This window comes from Microchirus variegatus, assembly GCF_963457635.1.
Source record: "Microchirus variegatus genome assembly, chromosome: 9".
Classification (NCBI taxonomy): Eukaryota; Metazoa; Chordata; class Actinopteri; order Pleuronectiformes; family Soleidae; genus Microchirus; species Microchirus variegatus.
Genome location: NC_139810.1, coordinates 28688084 through 28710657, shown reverse-complemented (window position 1 = coordinate 28710657; position 22574 = coordinate 28688084). Strand labels below are relative to the sequence as shown.

Sequence of the window (22574 nt, the reverse complement as noted above, 5' to 3'; positions counted from 1 at the left end):
GGATTTCCAACATGTGATTGTTGATCGAGAGAGAGCGAGAGAGCTGTTTGCAAGTTTCACGTGCTTGATCCAAAACAAAGGTGAGCTGATGTAAGAGTGGGAATGAACTATACGCAGGTGTGTTGAACTCATTTTTAAGCACAATTTGATCTCAAGTGGGCCGGACCAGTACAATAATAGCATAATAATCCATCCTGCTGGCCGGATTGGACCCACTGGTGGGCCGGTTCTGGCCTGCGAGCCTTACGTTTGACACCCCTGAACTATAGCATGTACATGTTCATTGTATGACCTGTGTATTTGTGTTGTTTTTATATTTTCTAGCACTTTGTTTCAGCTGTTGTTGGATTGGATCATAAATCACACACCGTGCTATATTTTTCAGTCCCAGATACCTCTTAGAAATAAAAGTGCTAAGTAGAACCATATAAGGTTCTTCGCCTTTCTGGCTCCAGATAGAACCTTTTTATAAATGTTCCACCTAGAACCATTTTGGAGGGTTCCACCAAGAACCCTTTTAAAACTCTTTATTCTGGAAAGGGTTTTTCCAGAAGCAAATGGTTCCAGGTAAAACCTCAGCCCTTGAAGAAGGACACGTTTCCCCTTATAGTGTAGGCATAATATTGTTAGAATTGCACTTATTTTTCAGGTTGATCATCATTTTTGTGAAAACGATGCTTCATTAAATGCAGAACAAAAGGGAAAATGTTGTTGTTCGTAGCTAAATATGCTATTATTTTACTGGTCCGGCCCACTTGGGATCAAACTGTGCTGTATGTTGGTCCTGTTTGACATCCCCCTGATGTAAAGTCCCGACTACAGCAGTGAAAACACGTGCTCAGACCAGTCCCTGACTCACACCTCCTCCCCCAGGCATCAAACCTTCTTGGGGGACATTTCCAGTTGGCTGATTCGAGTTCAACTTAAATGACATGGGCGTTGCTCGCCTGCAACCCACATACCCTTTATCTCACCGTGACACAATTCAGTTCCAGGAAAGTAGTACGGTACTTTCTTTTTTTCTGACGAAAATATGCGATCAAGATATGTACACGTGGAAAAAAAAAAAAAAAAAAAAAGGTCTCTCAAACGGTCGCTCTAAAACTCAACAATAATGTAACTGATGATGCCTCATGTTATTCTTGTATTTGCCAGAATTTTCATTCAAGAAGATCTCCTATTTCAGTACATCATACTGTGTATGTATGTATAGATAGATAGATATGTATATACAGTGTATATGTACATGTATAAACGTATAAAAGTTGAAGGACTGGTCTGATTACAACTGTCAATATGCAGTACATTACCACTGAAGCTAAGGCATTGTAACCCTAACCCTGAGGAGGCCCAGATTGTGAAGCAGATGTTGACTGAGTCTATAAAGTACTCACCTCACAGATGGATGTTGTCAGTCTAGTCAGATGTGGCAGGCTTAATGTTTAAAAAAAAAAAAAGAAGCCTGCTTGTTGATTCACGTCCAGCGTCCACGTCATGAGGTTCTCTGCAGCCATGAGAGGACAGAGAACAACGGAAGGAGGAGGCGGGTCGTAAATTTGCGCGGGTAAAGAAATTTCCTGCCGTGGCAGAGGCCAAGCTCCTCCTCCTTTTTGCTTGCAGCTGATCAAGCCACGTGTTGGTGCACTGACACTTCATGAAACTTGGAAGTGCACAAAAAAAACCAGTATTGGGATTAAATTACTCTGTTTACTTAGATTACAGAAATTAGATTCCGTGTGTCTATGCAGCTGGTAGTGTCAATAAAATGTGTTGCAGTGGAAAGATACTTCTGAGCTCACGTCACTGTCACCATCTAGTGGGCAGGACTCACTGTTTGAATTTTGAATATTGACTTATTGGTCATCAGAGGCCACGGATTTGCAATTCGTAAAATGTGAGAAAACTGTGGAAAAATGTATAATTACATTATAAATTCCCAGGGTCAAAAGTTAGTGTGTTGCTTTTTCTTCCCTACAAACTCTTAAGATACTCTGTCTATAGTGAAGTTAAAGGCAAAATAAACTGCAACTACAAAAAGTACTCCAACTGAACTGTTCACTTTAAAAATACTGAATCCAGATCTATGTCTTGACAACCACCGAAATGAAATCCTATCATTCTTGGGCCCCAACAATCATCCAAAGAAAATGTTGGAATTCATCCTTTTTTCTTCCTTTTTGTTAGGTATGCTGCTCACAGACAAACATAACTGTCTGGGCAGAGGAAAATAGTACTTATAACGTTTAAAATAATAATAAAAAACAATACATTACCTGACTTTGAGCAGCAGAACTTAAAACATAATGAACAATGCTTCGGTTTACTAAATTGTTTCAGATCAAAAAACAAATACAATGACAGTCAAAGTTATAGAAAAGTATTATTTATTATTTATATAGCTAAGAAAAAACACTCAATATCAGTGAAATGATTAGACATCTACAGTATACAGTAGTATTTTCCCGATGAGTCAGGTGTTAACCACATGTAACCATGTCACTTCCCTTTCTCGACCCAGGCAAAGAAATTACACCGCGCGTCTGGGTTGGAGGCGTGGCCCTGAGGACGGGCACACACGAAGAACTGCTTGCCCATGTTTGGCCCCTCCTTCTTCACCGTACGAAGCACACAGGGTTGGCCGTGGCCCTTGCAGGAGGGTGGCTGAGGTGGTCCGTGAAGCAGTGACTTCCAAAACCCGAGTGATGCACCCGTGTTGGTGTTTGAGTCTACTTGAGAACGTGTCGCCTTCACCCGTCTGTCACACGTGTCCGTCTGTGCGGGACGATCGCAGAACGGCTCTGAGCGTTCAAGTTCTCCGTCTGTGACGGAGGAAACGTCGCCCGTTGTTGAGGTAATTCCATCCGGGCCGAGCACTTTTTCACATTGTGCGACAGGCTCCTCCTCAGCGGGGGGAACAACATTTGTGACTTTAGGTTTGAAAAAAGAAAGGAGACTGCCTTGGGGCTTTGACGTAGCCTTTACGGTCTTTGTCTTTTTCCCCTTTGGGACAACAGGATCTGATGTTAAGACCCGCTTTTTACCAGATATGTTGATTGGGTGTAAATTCTCCCTCCGTTCGTCCTCCTCTTGGGATCCAGGTAATGTATCCCTCTGCTCAGAATGAACAGATTTCTGGTCCACTTTGACCAGGAAGCGGGACAGTTTCTGCTGCTTGCCGGTAAACTCCGGAAGATAGCGAGTGCAAAGAGGAGGAGGTTTGACACTCGGCAGGACAGAGCAGCTCAGCTGTCCCCATACTGGACAGTGATCTGACCCCTCCACCTCTGGCAGGATGTCTGCGGTCACAAACTGCTCCCTGGTCAGCTGGCAATCGGCAAATATATAGTCGATGCGAGTGCCGTAGTTGGTCTGCCGCGCGCCGGTGAGAGTGGACCAGCACGTGAAGGCGTGCGTTCGAGTCGGGTGGAAATAGCGAAACGTGTCCACGAATTTTCCGCCATGGGTGGAATCTGTTATCTCTTCATCGGGTTCTTCTTCTCTTTCTCCTTTTCTGTCCTCGTCCGGTCTGCCACTGTGCAAAAAGCCATTCAGCCATTTCCTCCCAGGGTTCTCATCAAAATCATCCTAAATAATGAGAAAAAGATTTGGCAGAAATAAAACAATACTTTTTTATTCTAATATTCATTATAGGAATAGGAAATGGCACCTCTTACTTACAATATCACTGGGGTCACAGTGATCTATTGGTCGGTGGGATGTGTTTACATCTCCTAAAACGATCACATGGCTGAAAAATAATAATGAGGGAAAATTACTTTTTTAGCTTTTCAATGCGAACCAATATACAGAGTATATGAAATATGACATTTTCATTTTAATTTGTGTCAAATTCTATCTGTCTTAATTTATATAAATATAAATTATATTGATCTGTGTATCTGTTGTAGATAGTTGGGGTATTTTATTTCATTCATACACAGTAATATGGAGCAATAATTCAAATGCAAAACAACCTTAAGAGCAATAAAAGGCTGCAATTGGTAAATTGGGACATTTCCATTCGGACAATGTCTGAGATACACCATCCTCTTTTCTCAGTTTGTGGAAACTTTACTTTAGTTCTCACCCGCCATTGTTCAGTATAGCCTCAGCCCGAAACTGGAGCAACTTGTAGAACTGCAGTTTGAAGTGTTTTCGTTCAGGCTTTTCAGGGTCGGCACGGGGACAGTACACGTTGATCACAGTAACCGTGACCGCTTTCTCTTGACACCTGTGAGGGAAGTAATGAAGGTCAAAAACAGCTCTGACGTGTATCTAGCAGATGTTGTTGCAGAGTTATTTACAGAAAACAAAGTACAAGCACAGTGGAACCTCGAAATCAGTCTCCCATTTGAACTGAAAATGATATATTTATGACATTTCTGAACACCTCACAGAAACTCCAAAGCAAGATAATCAAATCTCACATGATGTTGTGCTTTGTGATGATGGCTCGTCCTTCGTTATCCAAAAGCTGCAACTCCTCACTTGAAAAGTCAGCGTGGTCACCGTAGCATCCCACTGCACCTTCATGGTTGGTCAGCAGACCTGTGAGACCCTCCTCGGCGGCAAAAGGAGTGGCACTGTCCTTACAGTAAGTGGCAACCCCTGTGCACATTAGGGTTCGGAAGTTAGTTTGTGAAAGTGCAGTAATGTCAGTGGTGCCAGTTGTGTGGTTCCTCCTGCATAACCAGGCTATCTTTGAAGTGAAGGGTTTTTTTTTTTTTTTTTGTATGTGGGTAGAGGAGATGAAAAGGACCAACACAGCAACGGATCTCAAGCTATGTAACAACAGCAGTGAAATGGAAAGTTTCATTTAGGATGGAGGTTAAACGCTGTTTGTGCTAAACTGCTGTTAATGCTGGCGCGGTAAACCATTTTTGTAGATGTTTACTGATCATAGTAATGTTGTTAGACTTTCTGGTATTATTTTTGGTCTGAATTTGTTACCACAAGTGGGGTTTTTAATGCAGACCTGGCAACCCAGAGTAGTGTAGTAGCAACTACAGGGGCAGGTGTAGAGAAGTGGATCTTCTGTAAATAAGTATACACCCATTGCATTCAAAACCAGTTTTCTGTTTAAATGTTGTGGCTGACCTACGCATGTACATATAAATATACTATATACACATGCCACATTATGTGTTTATTGTGAAGATGCTGCAGCAGGAGCAAAGCTATTTAGAGTAGTTAAATGAAATGTACAGTATAGGCCCAGTATTCTACTTAACTGCCAACTTATCAGTATCATGCAAAAACAAATACAAATGAAAACCACGTTTTACACACATTCATCACATGGAGTTCAGGATACACTGATGCACATGTGTTATTGTCTTATTATACAGAAATAAACAAATAAAATCAATGCAAAGTACAAAAAGTAACACAATTAAATTGAAAATGTAGTTTCAAATTACCTGAAACAATTGAGATTTAACGTAATTGTACGATTTTTGATATTATTTGTGGTAAATAAAACTTAAGATTGTTTTTCCGTCTAGGTAAACTGAATACAATACAAACACAAAATGAGTTGTTGTGATTGTGTAATTAACCTGAATAGCCGCTGCGTCCTCGACTGTAGCTGAAATAGGAGTTGTATCCCTCAACAATGGCCGTTCTTTCGTCAAGCAGGTCCCCTGTAGAGAGAAACATTTGTGGGTTTTAATGTATTTAAAATATCCGTAACACCAGATGTGCACATGTGTTATTGAAAGTGACAGTCCCTTCGTTTGTTAACAAACCCCTAAGCGAATCACTTACTTGTCACTTTAGTCTCCTGAACACAGATAATATCCGCGTCTAGTGAATCAAGTGCGTGTTTTATGCCTCCTCTAAAAGTCCTGATACCGTTTATATTCCATGTTACGATCTTCATTGTGACAGGAACACAAGTAGGTCCGGAAGTAAAACGGAAGTAGTAAAATGTGCGAGCGGAAGTGTATTTCGCTTTAAAACTAACTATGTTGCTTTTTGTTCCTCACTATGTTCTGATAAAAATGTATTATTTAAATGTGTGTTTAATTTTTAACGTTATTTTAAATGCACACTATGCCGACATAAAATACATTTTTTTGGGGCTGCACTGCGCCGTTGCTTAGCTAGAGGGAGTAAACGTTCTTTCAGCATTTCGGCGGGATTTTGACACTCGACCTCCGGGTGACGAAACGAAAGAACCGGGTGGGGAGGAAGGGAACGAAAGTGGGAAGGAACACGGCTGTGTGTACAACACTCATCCCCGGCTAGGAGCATGACTGGCGGCCACCGCTCCACCCGGCAGCTCCCACAGGATGTCCAATGTCAATATTTGACGGCAACCGCGCAGCACTATCTCTGAATTACAACTAAAAAAGGTGAGTAGCTGCTTTGTGGCTACGTTGCGTTAGCTAATTAGCTTGTCTCACAGAACCCCGGAGCCGACGTTACGACCGGAGAACAACTATTGTGAGTGCGGTAGTGGATATATTCTACCATCACAAGGCACCTTGTAAACTTAGTTAATGAAAAAATCTACCGAGTTCGTTGATATTTGTATTCGTACGCTCCGCGTTGCTAGGTGCGTTGTGTTGTCATTTTCTGCGTTCACCAGGCTAAAGCTACACCCGTTAGCCGGTCGGCCGTGTCACGTTCTTGAGTCTCGGTATTGTCTTTAAGCGACACGTTGTTGCTGTCAAAATATGCTTCACAGTCTTGGCAGCATAGCAGCCCACTTCACGAAGGAGATAAACACTTTGTCCGTTTAATGATTCAGCTCTTAGTACAGATGCTAATTCATTTACTGCCTGCCATTTGATGCTGAGGAGGGAGTCGCCTGTGGGTTAGGAGACACTAATGCATCCGGGACATGTTACTTGGCACCGAGGAAACCAGGCAGCTGCTGTTTCCATCATCGGTCAGAGAAACTCTGCCACACCTTAGTCAAAATGGGTGGTCAAAGTAACGGTAATGCGTTGTGTTTTCACGGCACGGCTACATTGTGGAGAGCACTTGATTATTATACAATAGCACAATGGTGTAGCTGGCATTGTTAACTTAATATGACGTTGCTGATGTTAAAAAAACAATAACTGAGCTCAATGAAATGGCCACTCTAGTCTAACAATGACACAGTCTGACCAAGGCTAATAGCTATTACATATAGTTTAATGTAGATCGTACGACTAGATGATGAATATTGACATCTACCCAAATGTACCTGTTTAATACACTGGTTAATTTGATGTGTTATCCTCACTGAACCTTTATTTTACAGGTGGAAATAGATGGGGATTTCAGCCATCCACTCTCGGTCTAGAAATCAGGGTTAATCAAGTATCTGAGAACAAAATAGGCAAAAGCCGAGACGATAGCCTGCACATGAATATACCCATAATATTAGTGCATCATGGTTGATATGCTGGTGAACAGTTTTGTGTCATTTTTGTGGCTGCAAACACATGCATGCATCAAAAATGGAATGAAGGAAAGAGTACTATAATTTCCCCTGAAAAGGTACTAAATCATAGAACTTGAACATAGAAAAATGGATATCATTCCGTTGCACCCTTATTTATAACTGATAAGTAAAGTTATTTGTGTCTTGGAGTTAACATTTTCCTGCACTTGTTTTTTTTTTGGCATAAGAAAATATGTTTCCCCCCTTAAACAATCTTAAAACTAATCTCGCCCCTGGCAGCTTTTTTCAATTCTGAGTCGTAAACTTAACCACCTTCTTTTGTGTTTTGTTGTTTTTAGTATGGAGTTATGAAAGTGGTGGAGTGAAGGAAGCAGGTGTCCCATTCGTACATTGGCAGACAAGTGGGAGGTCAGGAGAGGATGCTGGAAGCAGATGCAGACCCAGCAGGCGTTGTAGTTGAAGGAGAAGGGGAAGCAGATATGGGGAGCGCGGACTTGAAAACGGAGGTGGTACGTCTCACCCTGGAGCTACAGGAGGCTACAGAGGAGAAGCTTCAGGCAGCCCGCTATGGCCTGGTCGTCCTGGAGGAAAGTGCTGCTCTCAAGGTCAAACACAGGCAGCTGGAAGAAGAACATGAAGCCCTCAGAGTGGAACTGCAGCAGCTCAAAGAGGTAGGAAAACCACAGGCTCTGCAGTTACATTTATATACACATTGTTACAATAGCAATTAGTAGTTGACATCTCAACGGGCAGTGTTTTTAGGGGGGTTTGTTGTTCAGTCCTTTATTTCTATACAAGATTGTATCAAGGTTCAATTAGTTGCTGATTCATATGCCTATGAGTTTTAAATATTCAACTGCTGCCATGATGCCAATACCAGCAATCAGTATTTAAATTATAAGTTTATATTTTTCTTAGTTATTATGTGCACAAATCACAAACCTTAAATAGATTATTTAAAGGGTTTCTGAGTTGTTATTTATTAGGTTTCCTGATACCTGTGTTTATATTTTATTGCTAATTAGACCTGCTGTAGTGATAGTTTTTATGATTAAATGTGCTATTCTTGCATTAAAATGTAACGATACATCTTATATACAGTGTTGTCTTTATAGAGTTCTGGATGTCACGTGACTTGGCTTTGTTTATACGGCCATGTTGGCAGGGAAAGCATTTGCTAGTGCTTCTTTCAAGCTGTTGTAATCAAGCTATTCTTACATATAAGCACGCATGGAAATGACTGGATTGAACAATTTGAACAGTGTGACTTCCTGACAAAGTGGCATTGTTTTTTGGTTGAGAGTGTTGCATGATGGGATTGTGTGACATCAGCTACCAGAGCTCTATATTGCATCTATTAGTGAGTTGTAACGTGATACTGATTGATTACCTCCTAAATGATTTTTTGCCAACACTGTCTTTCTGCTCCTGACCTCATATTTCTTCTTTTCTCATATATTGTATGTCATGTGATGCTGATACATCGTAGAGAAAGTCGTGAACCGATCAGTAATTAGAACAAACTCCAGAGCATAATAATTTTCTCTGTTTACCATAAGCTGACTTTAATACTTAACTGCATAGCATTATGGAGTTAAGTTTGGTTAGCACTGGATAGTCACGGTAAAAAGATTATCATGTAATACATGCCTGTTACATCTGCATTGTGAATTGTGACATTATATGGTTCTTATTGCCTTAATCCTTTAAACAAACTGTGTTTCTGGATAGTTGGATGTTTATCAAAATCTTCTTTTGTGCTAGAATAATACAGAAATTGGTCCATCAACCCCACTTTAAGCAAAGATCTTTAGGCCTGAGTCTTATCTTCCACATCCTTGTTAGTAGTTTAACAAAGTGGTCTCATGTGGTCAATTAGCATCATTATAAAATCGCACTACATTGTTCAGTTGAGCGTAAGTATGTTATCGCATGTGTGTTTCATTTAACACATTTCTGTGACTATGCTTATTGGTGTGTATGTATGTTTCAAGGTTACCGATTGCGGCAAGCTGTGAAGAAGCATGCTACAGTATTGAGTGTTCTGTATGTAGTAGCCTGGGCTGATATTATCCAATAGGCTTGATATAAAAATCCACTGGTGTCTTATTACAGAACCATAACAGCAATGTCCTCACTGTGGTCGGGTTACAACTAATGGTTGCAAGGCCTTTCATTCTCATATTACCTTGTCTTTGACAAAGATGCCTTCATTTGTAGTCTTCATACGAGGTGCACGTTTGACTTTCAGCACTACACATTTTCCAATAATGTACCATAGCTTGGAAGATTCTGCAAGCATTTTGCCCCTTCCTTAACCCTTTTTGTTTTTGTTCAGGCATTTGCAGATTCTGTGAGCAGCCAGAAGCGCGCAGCTGCTGATGGAGAGTGCCGGGAGGAGAATCTGCTGCAGGAGACTGCCACGAAGGAGGCTGCCATGGCAACCCGCATGGAGGAAGTTCAAGCAGAGCTCAAGCAATCCCGCCTTGCTCTTGGCAATTCCCATGCAGAGATCGATAGGCTTGGGGTGGTGTCTAACCAGTTAAAGAAGGTATTATACACCCACTAGTATGCTTGTATCTTGCCCCATTGTTTCATGACAACATCAGAGTGAAGCCCTGAATTACTGGAGGATAAATTAACTGTGTGGTCTCATCCCCAATGTATAATTAGCCACACTTGTGCAGTGTGCAGTTAAAAATCCTCATCTTGCACTGGTTTGATATTCGGTTGTGTTCTGCAGGAGTGCGAGTGTCTGGAGGCAGAGAAGGGTCATCTGAGAGATGAGATGAAGGAATATAAAGTACGTGAGCTACGCCTGTTGCAGGACAATGGCGAGCTCGAAGAAGAAAACATATCTCTGCAAAAACAGGTGTCTGTGCTCAAGGAAAACCAGGTCAGCTATTACATCTACAACATTACACATGACGTTCATAGTCTACCTTTAAAAGAAGCCCAAAGGTTTATAGAACAGTATTACAATGCTTGATTTCTATAAACTTTAGCTTGTACTGTATACTTTTTTTTCCCACGTGTGGTTAATATGATATGACTATCATTTTCTTGTGTGCACTTCCTTTTACTTTTCCTGCAGTAGAGTAAAACTGCTCTGCATGCCCTGTACACTCTCTAAAGTAGTTATGAAAAACAGTTTTGATTCCTTAAGGTGTGAGACAAGCACCAAATGTAGATTGGCTGCCTGTGGATCTTCTGTGTATATTGTAGCTCTGCCAAGTCAAGTTGTGCATGATACGTTGCAGATGTAGCACAGGCTTGTTTATGTGCATGACCTTTTCATCGACTCTGAGATAAAAAACTAGCCTTGTCTCTAAAGTCTCTGGTGTCAGAGGTAGTTCATTGTTGTTTTAGATACAACAGTTTTACCTGATGAGAAAATGAGCAGACTTGACAAAATAGCTCATTTATAGCAAAGGAATGGGAAATATAACATGACTTGTGCCCTGTGTTAAAGTGGTATTCATTTTAGAAATGGAAGTTATAACGGGTGGTGATAATTTCATGATAATCCTGAATGCATTTGTATATTTGCACCCATATCTGTTTATTTTAAAGCACCTATGTATGGACTTAAATGTGGTCATACATCTTATCACATTGCAGGTTGAGTTTGAATCAATAAAGCTAGAACTGACCCAGAAGAACGAGGAGCAGGATGAGCTGCGAGCTCAGGCGGAGGAGGCCGCAAGGCTGCGGCAGATTGCAGAGATGCAGCTGGATGAGGCCCTGGAAGCCCTGAAGGAGGAGAGGGAGCAGAAGAACAGTCTGCGGCGAGAGCTCTCTTCCCTGACCCTTCACCCCTTTGATGGTGTGGGGAACCTGGAGCTCCACCTGCAGCAGTTGGATGACAGCCAGGAACAGGGACAGGGGGGAGAGGGAGGAGGTGGAGGTGAGGGAGAGGACCAGGACAGTGGCTATAACAATGGTCCTGAGTCCGCTCCCAATTCTGCTCACCCTCCTCACTTGGGAGGCTCCAAAAGTAACGGCCTCATCCATTGCTGCTCTACACCTCGCAACAACAATGTATTCCTGCGTGCTCCGGCGTCTGGGCTGGTTTCGGACCTGCTGAGTGAGCTTCATTTTTCAGACAGTCAGAAACTGAAACAACAACTCCTGCAGGTAGGCATGATGGTCATTTTATATTTCATTTAAATTATTATAAGCCGGGTATACACATGATTAGAACATTATTTATAAGAGATTTAAGAATGGTTGATCCTCTTGGGTGTATGAACGTGCCCTTAATTCAAATAATTACTACAATCAACAGGGAAGAGAAGTCAACACTAAGTCTAAGCAGACTGTCAGTATTAATTACCTAACTTAACCTGAAACCTGAGAGCTTCAGATGCTGTATTGAATTAGCACAAAATGGCCTCTGTATAATGGTCCTGTTCTATTTTATGCAACTGGTGATTAAAAAAATACCAATTGGGGAACCGTGTTTATCAGAAAATGTACCATTTAAATTGCTTCTCCAACTAAACTAAGCTAAAATGATGTGACATTCTAGTCAAATTAATAATGAGCTCCCTGCAGGTTAGTTTCACATAACTGCTGACACGACTGTACGTCTCCTGCTTCCTGCTTTAGACCACATCCGCTGTGTTGGCCTCTCTATGTAAATGAAAGCATCTGGCACCATGTTGCATCAGCTACTTCAGTAGTAGTTATTTAGTCAGCTACCACCTGATACAGCCATGACTCAAATTAAGGGTACTCAGGAAAATCAAGGAGGTCTTGGAACTGTCATCCCTCTGTGTATAAAGGAAATATATTATTTATGATGCACTTAAATTGGGGGAGGGTAACCCTGCCCACCAGATGTCGTGAATGTGGGCCGGATTGGGGTCAGCCTCTCTTTCACATTAAAAATGCATCAAGTGTAAAGTGGTTGGGTGAAAAATTTGAGAATACAGAGAACTGTACCTTTGGCTTAAAACAAAAAAAATATGGTGATTATAAAACTAATAGGCACTGTTTTAAGTGTTTTTTGTTGTTTTTTTAAACCAGAAGTTCATTCCTCATAAGCCTTTCAACTTGTGCACACACAGGCAGAGCGAGAAAAGTCCACTCTGGTCAGCAAAGTAGAGGAACTTCAGATGCAGTTGATGATGTCCAAGCAGGCACTCAGTCAGCAAGAAGACAAACTTGGCTCTCTAACTCAACAACTGGATGCTGTGCATAGCCAGCACAACCAGGAGGCAGAGGACAGGAGAGAAGAAGAGACGGAGATTGGAGAAGGTGATACTGGTGTCTTTGACTACGAGGTAGACACCAAGAGCAAAGAGGTGCTGGAGGCCCGTATGCGTTCTGCCAGCGAAGAGCTTCTGAAGCTGCGAGATGAACTGTCTCAGGCAGGAACTCGCTATAACTCTCTGGAACAGCGGTACAAGCAGGAGAAGGATCACTGGAGGGCAGAGGCCCAGGAGCTGGCTGACAAGATCCGTCAATGCATCAAGTCTAGCAAACAGGACCAGGAGCGAATCGGTGAGCTGGAGAAGGAGATCGGTGCCACGCGGAAAGTGGCAGTTGATTCGGAAGGGCACTTGAGCGTGGCCCAGGAAGAGCTGCTGGCCTTCTCCGAGGAGCTGTCCAATCTCTATCACCACATCTGTGTGTGCAACAACCTCACGCCCAAGCGGGTCACCCTTGACTATTACCGTGATGGTAATAGTGCAAGAAGACCACATGTCTACCCCCAGCACAGTTCCCAGAAGAAGCCTCGAGCCAATGACATGTTCATCTCCAAAGCTGCAGCGTTGCAGTTAATGGGGGAGGTGGACAGTTCAGGAGCCAGTGTAGACTCTCCAAACTGCCCTGGGTCACCCACCCTGGATTTCCGGGACCCTTCCAATGTTTGCAACTTGGTAGCAGTCATCCGTTGCCAGATCAAACACCTCCGGGTAAGACACTTCTTCTCTTTACAGCCATTTATTAGCCTAAAACTCTAATACTAGTGGGGCAGATTGCTGAAACGATCTTTCACTTGGTGATACATGCACCATATTTGGCACACAAGTGCTTCAGAACCTACTTTCTTCGAAAAGTACATTATCCACTTGAAAATACAAAATGGCCGCCATTTGAAGTGGTTTTTAACAGTGTTTGAACTACATTTTGATTGAATAATCCTATTTTGACATAGTTTTACTTCTGCTCTTTGACAGAGGGAGGGAATTTGAGGTGACTTTATAAAAAAACAAAAAAAACATGAAATGTTCTATAATAATAGTCGGCATCATCTTGAACAAGGATGCATTGAAAATATTTGCAAACCTATTAAGGAATTATTTTTAATTAATTTTTGAAATTGAGGAAATGATCCATTTGCCCTGATGCACTTTGACAGCATCTTGAAAACTGGCAGCCATCTTGGATTTTCAGCTGGATAACATACTTTTCTAAAAAAGTACATACTGAACATGTTTTTATTTGCCAAATTGGGTGCTTGTATCACCAAGTGAAAGATTATTGTGGAATATTGTCTTAATTTGCCCCACTATTCTACCAGAATGTTTGTCAAATGAAATGAAGATAACAAGGTAAACGAGTTTCCTTTTTGAAGCCAGATAATCAAAAGCTTGTTGTTTTTTTTTCATGATGGCATTTCCTCCTCTACTAAATTCTCACTGAACCTAATGCAGAGCTCAGACTGTGAAATGTAGCTGAGTAGCTGCCATGTCTGTATAAATCCAAGGCCTGCTGTCGGCCTGATAGACACGTGTGTGTTGGTTTGAATGGATTGGATTATCAGGGGTTAAAGTTGAGTTGTGGCTTATACTACAGAAAATCCTTTCAGAACATACCACTGTCTGGAACATCGTAAACTTGTTCTCAGGACTTAAAGATCTAGGAAAAACTCAACTTGCTTGAATTGTCTTGAGAACGTTTCATTACATTGTAGAGGCTTCTACAGAACTGAAGAAGTCTGAGATGAGATGGAAAACGTCTTCCATCTCCATCCATCCATCTCTTCCAAGTCCATTGGCCTATATCTGGATGGTGGACATTGGAAACATGTTTTTAATTAGTGAAACACAGTGTATAAAACCTACACTCCATCAATCCACACAAAGTCTTTCTTTGTCATTGACATCAAAAACATGCATTTATATGCATTTATAAGCATCGTGACACTCTCTTAGGTGGCAGTGGACCTGTGTCGTCAGAGAGGTGCAATGCCTTACTCGGGGCTCAGCAGCAGCAGCGGAGAGTTGGAGCGGGATGCTGAGAGCCTCATGGAGGAAGTCCTTAAACTCAAGTCCCTTCTCAGCACCAAGAGGGAGCAGATTGCTACCCTCAGAACTGTCCTCAAGGCTAACAAACAGGTAGGTCACAGCAAGGACTGGTTTGGCTAAAATGTTCCCATTTGATTTACTTGTATTGATTTAATATTGTTACGTTAGGAACTAGTTTTTATTTATAATTCAACATGATCACTCAAGGACTTTCCCTTGAAAAGCAGTATTCTCTAAGGTTAAACCAAGGTTTTTGTAACTTTCCCACGTTTCACTTCTTTGGTTTAAACTGCGAGGTCTTAAACTGGAGAGTGTCTTTTGTGTATAAACCTGTATAATCGGTGTATTGGCAAGGCAAATTCCCATGGGTTTTACGTGGTGCTGCCCCTCGAGCACAGTGGGAGCATTGGCTTTGTTTCCCTGCCTTAAACATAGCATGACCTGCTCCTTTCCATGAGCTGACACTCTCTCCCTTGTAGACTCGCATATCCACAAGGTAATCTGCCTGTCCAGGCCATGCTTGCATACCCTCTGCCCTCTACCCTTTCAAGTCTCAACTCTAGCCGTGTTGAACAGCACCTGGCTTGTGCCTGTGACGTGTAAATACGGTGTTTACACAATAGACCTTTGCTGTGATGAGTTCATTCAAGTTAGAAAAACACAACAAAGGTCATTTTATTAGATGGAAAACTGGTCTTAAATCTCCATTATTATTAACCTTAATAATACTATATAATAATGTAATACTTAAGATTTGTCTTGCCATGTCGTAAGGAATAGGACATTAGGGAGAGTAATAACTGTGGTCATAGCTTGTTTAATTACTTAACTATTTGGTTTTGAAATTGAAGGTTATGGTGGTTCCTCTATAGGATGATGTTGTCAGATATTAATTATTAATTTGCACTTATCATCCCACTTTGAAAAATGTATGGGGTATTGGCATATGGTTAAGTACAATTGTATTTTTCATCATTGCAGACAGCAGAATTGGCCTTGTCCAATCTGAAAACCAAGTATGAGACCGAGAAGAGCATGGTGTCGGAGACGATGATGAAACTGCGGAATGAGCTCAAAGCCCTCAAGGAGGATGCTGCGACTTTCTCGTCACTCCGAGTCATGTTTGCCAGTCGGTAAGATTTCCCTTTTTTATGTGTAAGAAAATGTTGTTTTTTTTGCAGCAGCAGTATGACAAAAAAAATTTTTTTTGCAGTATAAACAAGATATTTAATTACTTAAGTTTCTGAAATAAGTTACTAAGCTGTGATTGTCTTGTGTTTACTAGCATTCTTCATGCCTAGTAATGGTACATTTGTTGTGGTATAGCTTTTGCTACCACTGACTATAATAAGCTTACTGTGCTTATTACGCCTGTGGACAATCTGCTGGTTCTCATGAGGATTACCAATCACATGCTCTGCCCTGTGCTGACGGGGGAAGAGGGAAGGACAGATTTGTCGCATCAAGGCAGGTCACCTTAGGCAGGAAGAAGAGGTGGAGTGTTGGTGGAAGATTGTGGGGACATTAGATGGAGTGGGAAGCTGCTTTTGAGGGTTAATGCCTCACTAATTATTACTAACCTTCTCTAGGGCTACATCCATATTACCGTGTTTTCATTTAAAAACAGCATTTTTTCAGATTAAACACTATCCTAATCCAGAAGTGATCTTTGCCTAAAACGTATATTTCATGACCACTGAGGTCATAACTTATTCCCAGTTATTTCTGTCTATTCAGAATAACACATTAGCATACGTGACTTATTATACAGTGGTATGTTATTCTTCTATAATGGACCACAGTTAAATATAATGGACTGTTGCTAGGTACGGTAACTATGGTAGATATCTGCAAACACGCCCGATATCCCCCTATTTGACTATGCTTCCTATTATTTTTTCCTTTATTCATTCTACACAAAAAAGAAAATATTGAGTATATTATCTATCGCTGCTGCAACATGCATATAAATATATGCTAATTTCACTGCAAAAAGGCTAAATGACCTCAGGAGTTGTGAGCAGGTAAACATGTCGGTATTGGATGTTGGCCCAAGCGCTCCTGATATATCGGTATTTAACATATCAACAAAAATTCCAGTATTGTGCCTTCATACTGAACATCTTTTTGTGCTGATGTGAAGGTATGCTAGCGTGACTTATCCTCAGCATTAGCTTCACGTCAGAGCACTATTGTTCTTGTTTACTTGCGGTGATTCATTTAAAAACGAGTCGACGATGCGTCACCACTTAAGTTCAGAATGCGCGTCACTGATCGTGTTGACTTAACCCCGAACCTGTTGCAGCCCTACACTGAGATACAGACACATGCCATTGTAAACAGGAAATGTATTCTCTCCTCAAGTTGTTTGCCTAGTTCCAGTCAGTTATTCTAACAAGAATCAACAAACAGAAAAAATTAATGCAGTTAACGTCATCACCGTTTCCGAAGATGTCAATCTTTGCCCGTCCATGCCGAGACGCAGCCCTGGAGTTTACACAGAAATTCAGCAAACGGGATATAAATGTAGAAATGAATACGGAGTTGTGTGGATGTATCCTGAGAAACAGTTGGCATGATTGTGTGGAGGACTGTTTTGGGTTGTGCTGAGTGGCTAAACTAATTCCTTTTTCTATTTTTTTTACTATGGACAGTAGAGATGTTTGTATTATTTTGTTACTAAATAGCTGACGATCTTCTTGGTCATGTATTAGTCTGTCTCGTCTCTCTCCAGACAGTTATGAGCTTGCATTTGATTATCCTTAATAAGGATAAGAACAGACCGCCATCGAGGACTACTACCTCTTTCAATAAGCTTTCAGAGATCTCCTTGCTTGTAATTAGGTTTAATAGTGCCATCATGTGGATAGATGAAGTGACTGCAACAGATCTTGTTCTGTATGTTCCTGATGTTGTCATCATCCCCTATTTCAGCTCTCAAAGGTTATTACTAGTCATTTATGATTTAACATTTACATTACTGTTCTTTTTGGGCGCTTAGTTTGCTGTAATTGATAACTTGTGATGGGATTTCAGTAGATGCTGACAGTTTTGGTCATTTCTATGTCTGATGCGCATCATTACAAATCAGTGCATCCGATGGCTGATATATGATCCTAATTGTTTTTGGCCGATAGGGATTTCTCCATCTGATACGCATGACAAAACAGTTAAATCATAATAAATGACACAAAAAATTGCTTATACATTCATTACACATTTGGTGTTTCGTATAAAATTAACTTAGCTGCCGTGTTACACACTACAACTAATGATAACCTTTGTGTTCATATGTGTGGCTTTGTGCTTTTTGCCTGTGCATGTTGCATCTTCTCACCTTGTGTGCGTCTCTCAGGTGTGACCAGTATGTCACTCAGCTGGATGAGATGCAGAGGCAACTGGCGGCCGCCGAAGACGAGAAGAAGACCCTGAACTCTCTCCTGCGTATGGCCATCCAGCAGAAACTGGCTCTTACTCAGCGTCTGGAGGATCTGGAGGCCCCGCTGTCTCCCCACAGCTTGAGCAGCAGCCCCCGACGCTCCAGGGCTAAAGAGCTGGCCACCAAGTCGGGCAGGGCCCCTCGGAGCCCCAAAAGCAGTCCTGCACGGCCGCCGCTGAGGAGCAGCCCGCGGGCTAGCCCGGTTCTTGGCAGCAGCGTTCCTGCCATGGCCACGCACCACCTGCGAGCTCTAACCCGAAGTCTCCACACAAGCCCCGTAAGAACCCCTCTCTCAATTTGTCCCAAAACACCCATTTCAAAAAGCATCTGTGGCAAGAGTCTCACACGAGATGCCACTTTCATTAGAAGTCATAGTGTCAGTGATATTTTTAGTGAGTCAAGTTCTGGCTACTCTCTCTCATGTAAAGACTCCAGCAGTTCTTTGGACAGTGAAGTTATGGTCAAAACACAAGTCAGAGATCCAACAAAGGGTGCATCGAGGCGGAGGGCTTCAGCGCCGGCCCGCCAGAACACCTTCATTACAACTCGCCTTGTACAAACCTCTTCTCACAGGCCCAAATCTTCTTTATTCTCTTTGCCTGTAGAAAATCTAACCTCTTCCAACACTCTCCGTGTGTATCCTAACAAACCTGCAGCATGGTGTGACGGCAACAAAAGGCCTGAACTAAAACCAAACTTTGATTTGTCTGTGCGTAGAAAACAACCTGTGTCTCACAGATCTAGTTTAGCACAAGCAGCAGCTGCTGCGCACTCTAACACCTTTCAGTCAGACTCGCCGGCGGTCTCTTCTCAGTTGAACGTGAAATTTTCAGCCTCACCGACACCGGCTTCTCTCTCAGCCGGTAAGACCAGGAAGACGGAGGTCTGTAGAGAGTCTAGACGTAGATCGTCCAAATCTACAAGCAGAACCACTGAGGAATTATACAATAATAATGTTAGCAAGAGCTCTGCTAATAAAGCTCCAGTTACATCTGCAAGGGCCCGGAGCTCACACTCTAAATCATTACCGAGGCGGTGAAATGAAGTAGCCAGACGATTTGTGCTCTACACTAAACTGTATTATGTTAGAATTATGAACTAAAGCTCGTTGGAACAACCACTTAATTTTGCAATTTGCACAAATGTTTTCTTATTTCTATAACATTTTGGACCCTATAGTGACACATTGCAGGATTTCTACCTTAAAATAACATCTCCAAGATTGGTTTAATGACTTCTGGTTTTGGCTCCATGCCTTTTACCCCATACATCACAGATACCCTTAGTTAAGGCCCTTAAAAAGTATCAAAAAGTCTTAATCACGATTCCATGAGGCTTTAAATTTTGTCCGTAGAGCAAGCAGTATGCATGAATGTATTTATTTTCCTCCCTGCATTTCTTAAAAAAAAAAAAACATTACGCAGACATGCTCTGACCCAGACCCTGCAAGATTGTCTCGGGGCCCGCGCCGTACACACAACGTTTGGCATCTTGCGACAGTGAACGCGCTCCTCCGAAATAATATCCGATATTGCACTTAATAAACTCCGAAATCGTCAGACATGGGGAAAAATGTACGTTTATTGCAAACTAAAACTGTTTTCTAAATGAAATGTGTTGCTGATTACAGTTTGAAGTGGCGACAAGGTCTTAAACTCTTTTGAGAAGGTCTTGAAAAAGTCTTAAAAAGGTGTTGAAATTAACTTCCTGCATATACACTCGTATAAAATGATGTTACATAGTTCTACTGTACCTGGTCTGAAGACATTAAAAGTCCTGCTTCACTGGTATCACTGGCTTGTCAACAATACCGTTTACCAACTGTGGGGGGAACTGGAGAGCAAGTCCTCCTCTACTCACCTCTGTAAAGCTTATTCTTATTCTAAGACTACAAAAAAAAAAAAAGGATTTCAAAGTGACAAACCTACTTAACAATAGTATATTAAATAAAACTTGTATATACACTCCTGTGCAAAAGTCTTAGGGCATTACTAACACTGTTATGTCAGATTCTGTGATCATTATCATTTAAGTTAGTCTTATAGTCAGTGATTTAACTCTAACAACATGTGTATGTCATGCTCAATCATGTCTTGAATAAACCTGTTGTAACGGATCTGTTTCACAGCAGATTTTTCTCGACATGAAATAGTAGAACAAACACTGATTTTTACCAATAACAATAATTGGGGTTCTGCTTCAGTTTTAAGAAAACCAGGGTTGTGTTATTGTTAAGTTGTAATGAAGGTAGGTCACACCAAATACCTGTAGACACTGTTTTTTTCTGGAAAATGTATTTAAAAGCTCTATACGCTTCACATATTTTTATTTTCTAGGTGTGTTCCCATAAAGACTAATCATTATACTATAGGGTCATTATAGCATTGCTAAAACAACCAATCTAATGACGTTTTGCACAGCAGTGTACATGATATAAAAGTATATTATATATACATAATGGTCATATATTCATTTTCTGCCAATGAACTCTCCTAAATGTTGTAGTTATTTGTCTTTTATATACGTGTTGTCCACTGATCCTGATAAATGAGCCCCACATTTGTAAGTGTTTGGGTTGAACTTAATGTTTTCTCTCTCGTTTCTGTCTCACCCTCTGTCTCTGTAGCGCTGAAACACTCTTTCCATCACTCCAAACACCCTCTTCTCCATAAGGACCGTGTTGTCTCCGTGTTGACTCCCCCTCCCCCCCCCCCCCCCCGGCTCCTTCCTCCTTCCCTGAATCGAGACATCATGTTCATCCCAGATATGACGCTACATTCCTCGCTGTACCCACCAGAACCGTGGATAAAAAAAAAAGAAAAAGAACAAAAAAAACCAAATCTCTCATCCTGTCCCGTTTGGTGGTCTTTGCTCGGAGCAGAGAAACCCTGCATGCAGCCTGGAGGAGGATGAAGAGACCAAATGTGCTGCTCGTTGCTCTGTGAAGTCATTGACTCTGTTCCGTCCTAAAGTGGCCCCCGCGTTCATGTAGTCTTGGTCGAGGCTGTGTGTTTGTGGTGAACCACCGATGACAGTATTTATTCCAGAAGGAGACTCTTTATCATGTGCAGTATTACTGTCTTTAAGCCTTCAAGACCTTGAAGTTCTGAACCTTGTTACTCTCTTGCCTGTCATCTCGTCTGACTGTCGTCCTCCCGGCCGGATCTCTCCGGCGTTCCTCTTGTGTCTGTGAGCTTCGGATCATCTGTCTATGATCTCCCAGGTAGCGATTTAGCTTATTGGTATACAATCTATCCTAAAGCCCTGGAGCAGCCTTCTCCCCTTTACTGGTGGCATGTCATTTTTTTTATAATCCAGTGACGTGTCCCAGCCGTGCCCTTAAACTAGAGGTCAGTAAACTTGTCATTGATGGGTCATGGGTCTGCCATAAAATCACCACCTCAGGTCAGACGGTGTCATCGGAAGCATGATTGGGGAGATCTTTCACATGCATCTCATTAATTGCAATCTATGCAGACCTGGTCAGCCTGTGCACTCCTGCTGTTCTGCAGGTTTTGAATTTTAACTTAGCAGTGACTGGCTGCGTGTGTGTGCGTGTGACCCCTTTTTACTAAAGCCATATAGCATCTCTGTTAATAATCAACTTCTGGAATTCATCTGGAGGGGCTTCATGTGCTGTGTAGCATCACCCCCCCCCCCCACCCCCCAAAATGAATACTAACGTGTTGGACCATCAGTCATGCTAACGGCGCTTCTGCATCTGCTTTTTTCCCCCAACTCCAGTTAAACCATGGTCTTTGTGTTTTTGTATTCTTTTATCCACTATGCTACAAAAGTATGCAGAATGTAGTGTTACAACAGCTATATAAATCATTTTAGTTAGTAATGCTGCTTATAGAAAAATGGAATAACAATGTCCCATTGTTACTAAAAAACGCGTTAGCAGCTCACCGTGACTCGTTTGAAAGTTACACTCACCTGTGTAACTTTCAAACATAAACAAATGAGTTCAAACCACTGTCAAATTAGTTGGCACAATGCTGAATAACCCCGTCGGCTCCGCACGACTCTCTTATGTTTGTCAGTAAAGTGAGTGCTTTGTTTCTCGCGTCTCGTGACACGGAGCGATGCGTGTTTAGATCCCGACTGATGGAGGCGAAGGCAGAAGCACGACAGATACTCATACTGATGAAGCGATACCTGAACGTAGTGTTCTTGGTATCAGAAGTGAAACACTGGAGCATTAAAACATAACTAAAATGTTATTAAAATGAAAAGTAAAAAGAAAAGAAGGGAAGAAACAGTTACCATGGAAATGTACATATACAGTTGACATTAGTTAACAAGGCAGGACATGGGTGACAAAAATGAGAAGTGAATATGAAAACAAATTGCACCAATTCTTCAAGTACAACCGTCCTGTGGTTTTGTAAGAGAGGCCACATCCTGCTGATTGTGTTTTTTATATATATATTATTATTATTTTAGTGCCTTGGTTTTGATTTTGTCTTTTTGT

General features: G+C 41.6%; 2 protein-coding genes across 2 annotated transcripts; one reads left to right on the top strand and one right to left on the bottom strand.

Moving 5' to 3' along the window:
* Positions 1-2496: 2496 nt before the first annotated feature.
* On the bottom strand, positions 2497-5881 carry apex2 (APEX nuclease (apurinic/apyrimidinic endonuclease) 2; the record flags this gene model as incomplete). The annotated part of the gene is made up of 6 exons (XM_083895553.1): positions 2497-3585; positions 3679-3748; positions 4088-4231; positions 4428-4608; positions 5559-5642; positions 5767-5881. The coding sequence occupies 6 exons, from the start codon at positions 5879-5881 to the stop codon at positions 2497-2499; spliced, it is 1683 nt and encodes a 560-aa protein (XP_083751679.1).
* Positions 5882-7818: 1937 nt separating this feature from the next.
* Positions 7819-20893, top strand: LOC310931968 (protein bicaudal D homolog 2; the record flags this gene model as incomplete). The annotated part of the gene is made up of 9 exons (XM_083895222.1): positions 7819-8070; positions 9738-9950; positions 10143-10295; positions 11021-11536; positions 12472-13323; positions 14566-14748; positions 15640-15791; positions 18014-18374; positions 20724-20893. 9 exons carry the CDS (start codon positions 7819-7821, stop codon positions 20727-20729), a joined length of 2688 nt encoding a protein of 895 aa, XP_083751348.1. The 3' UTR covers positions 20730-20893.
* Between the last annotated feature and the right edge of the window lie 1681 nt (positions 20894-22574).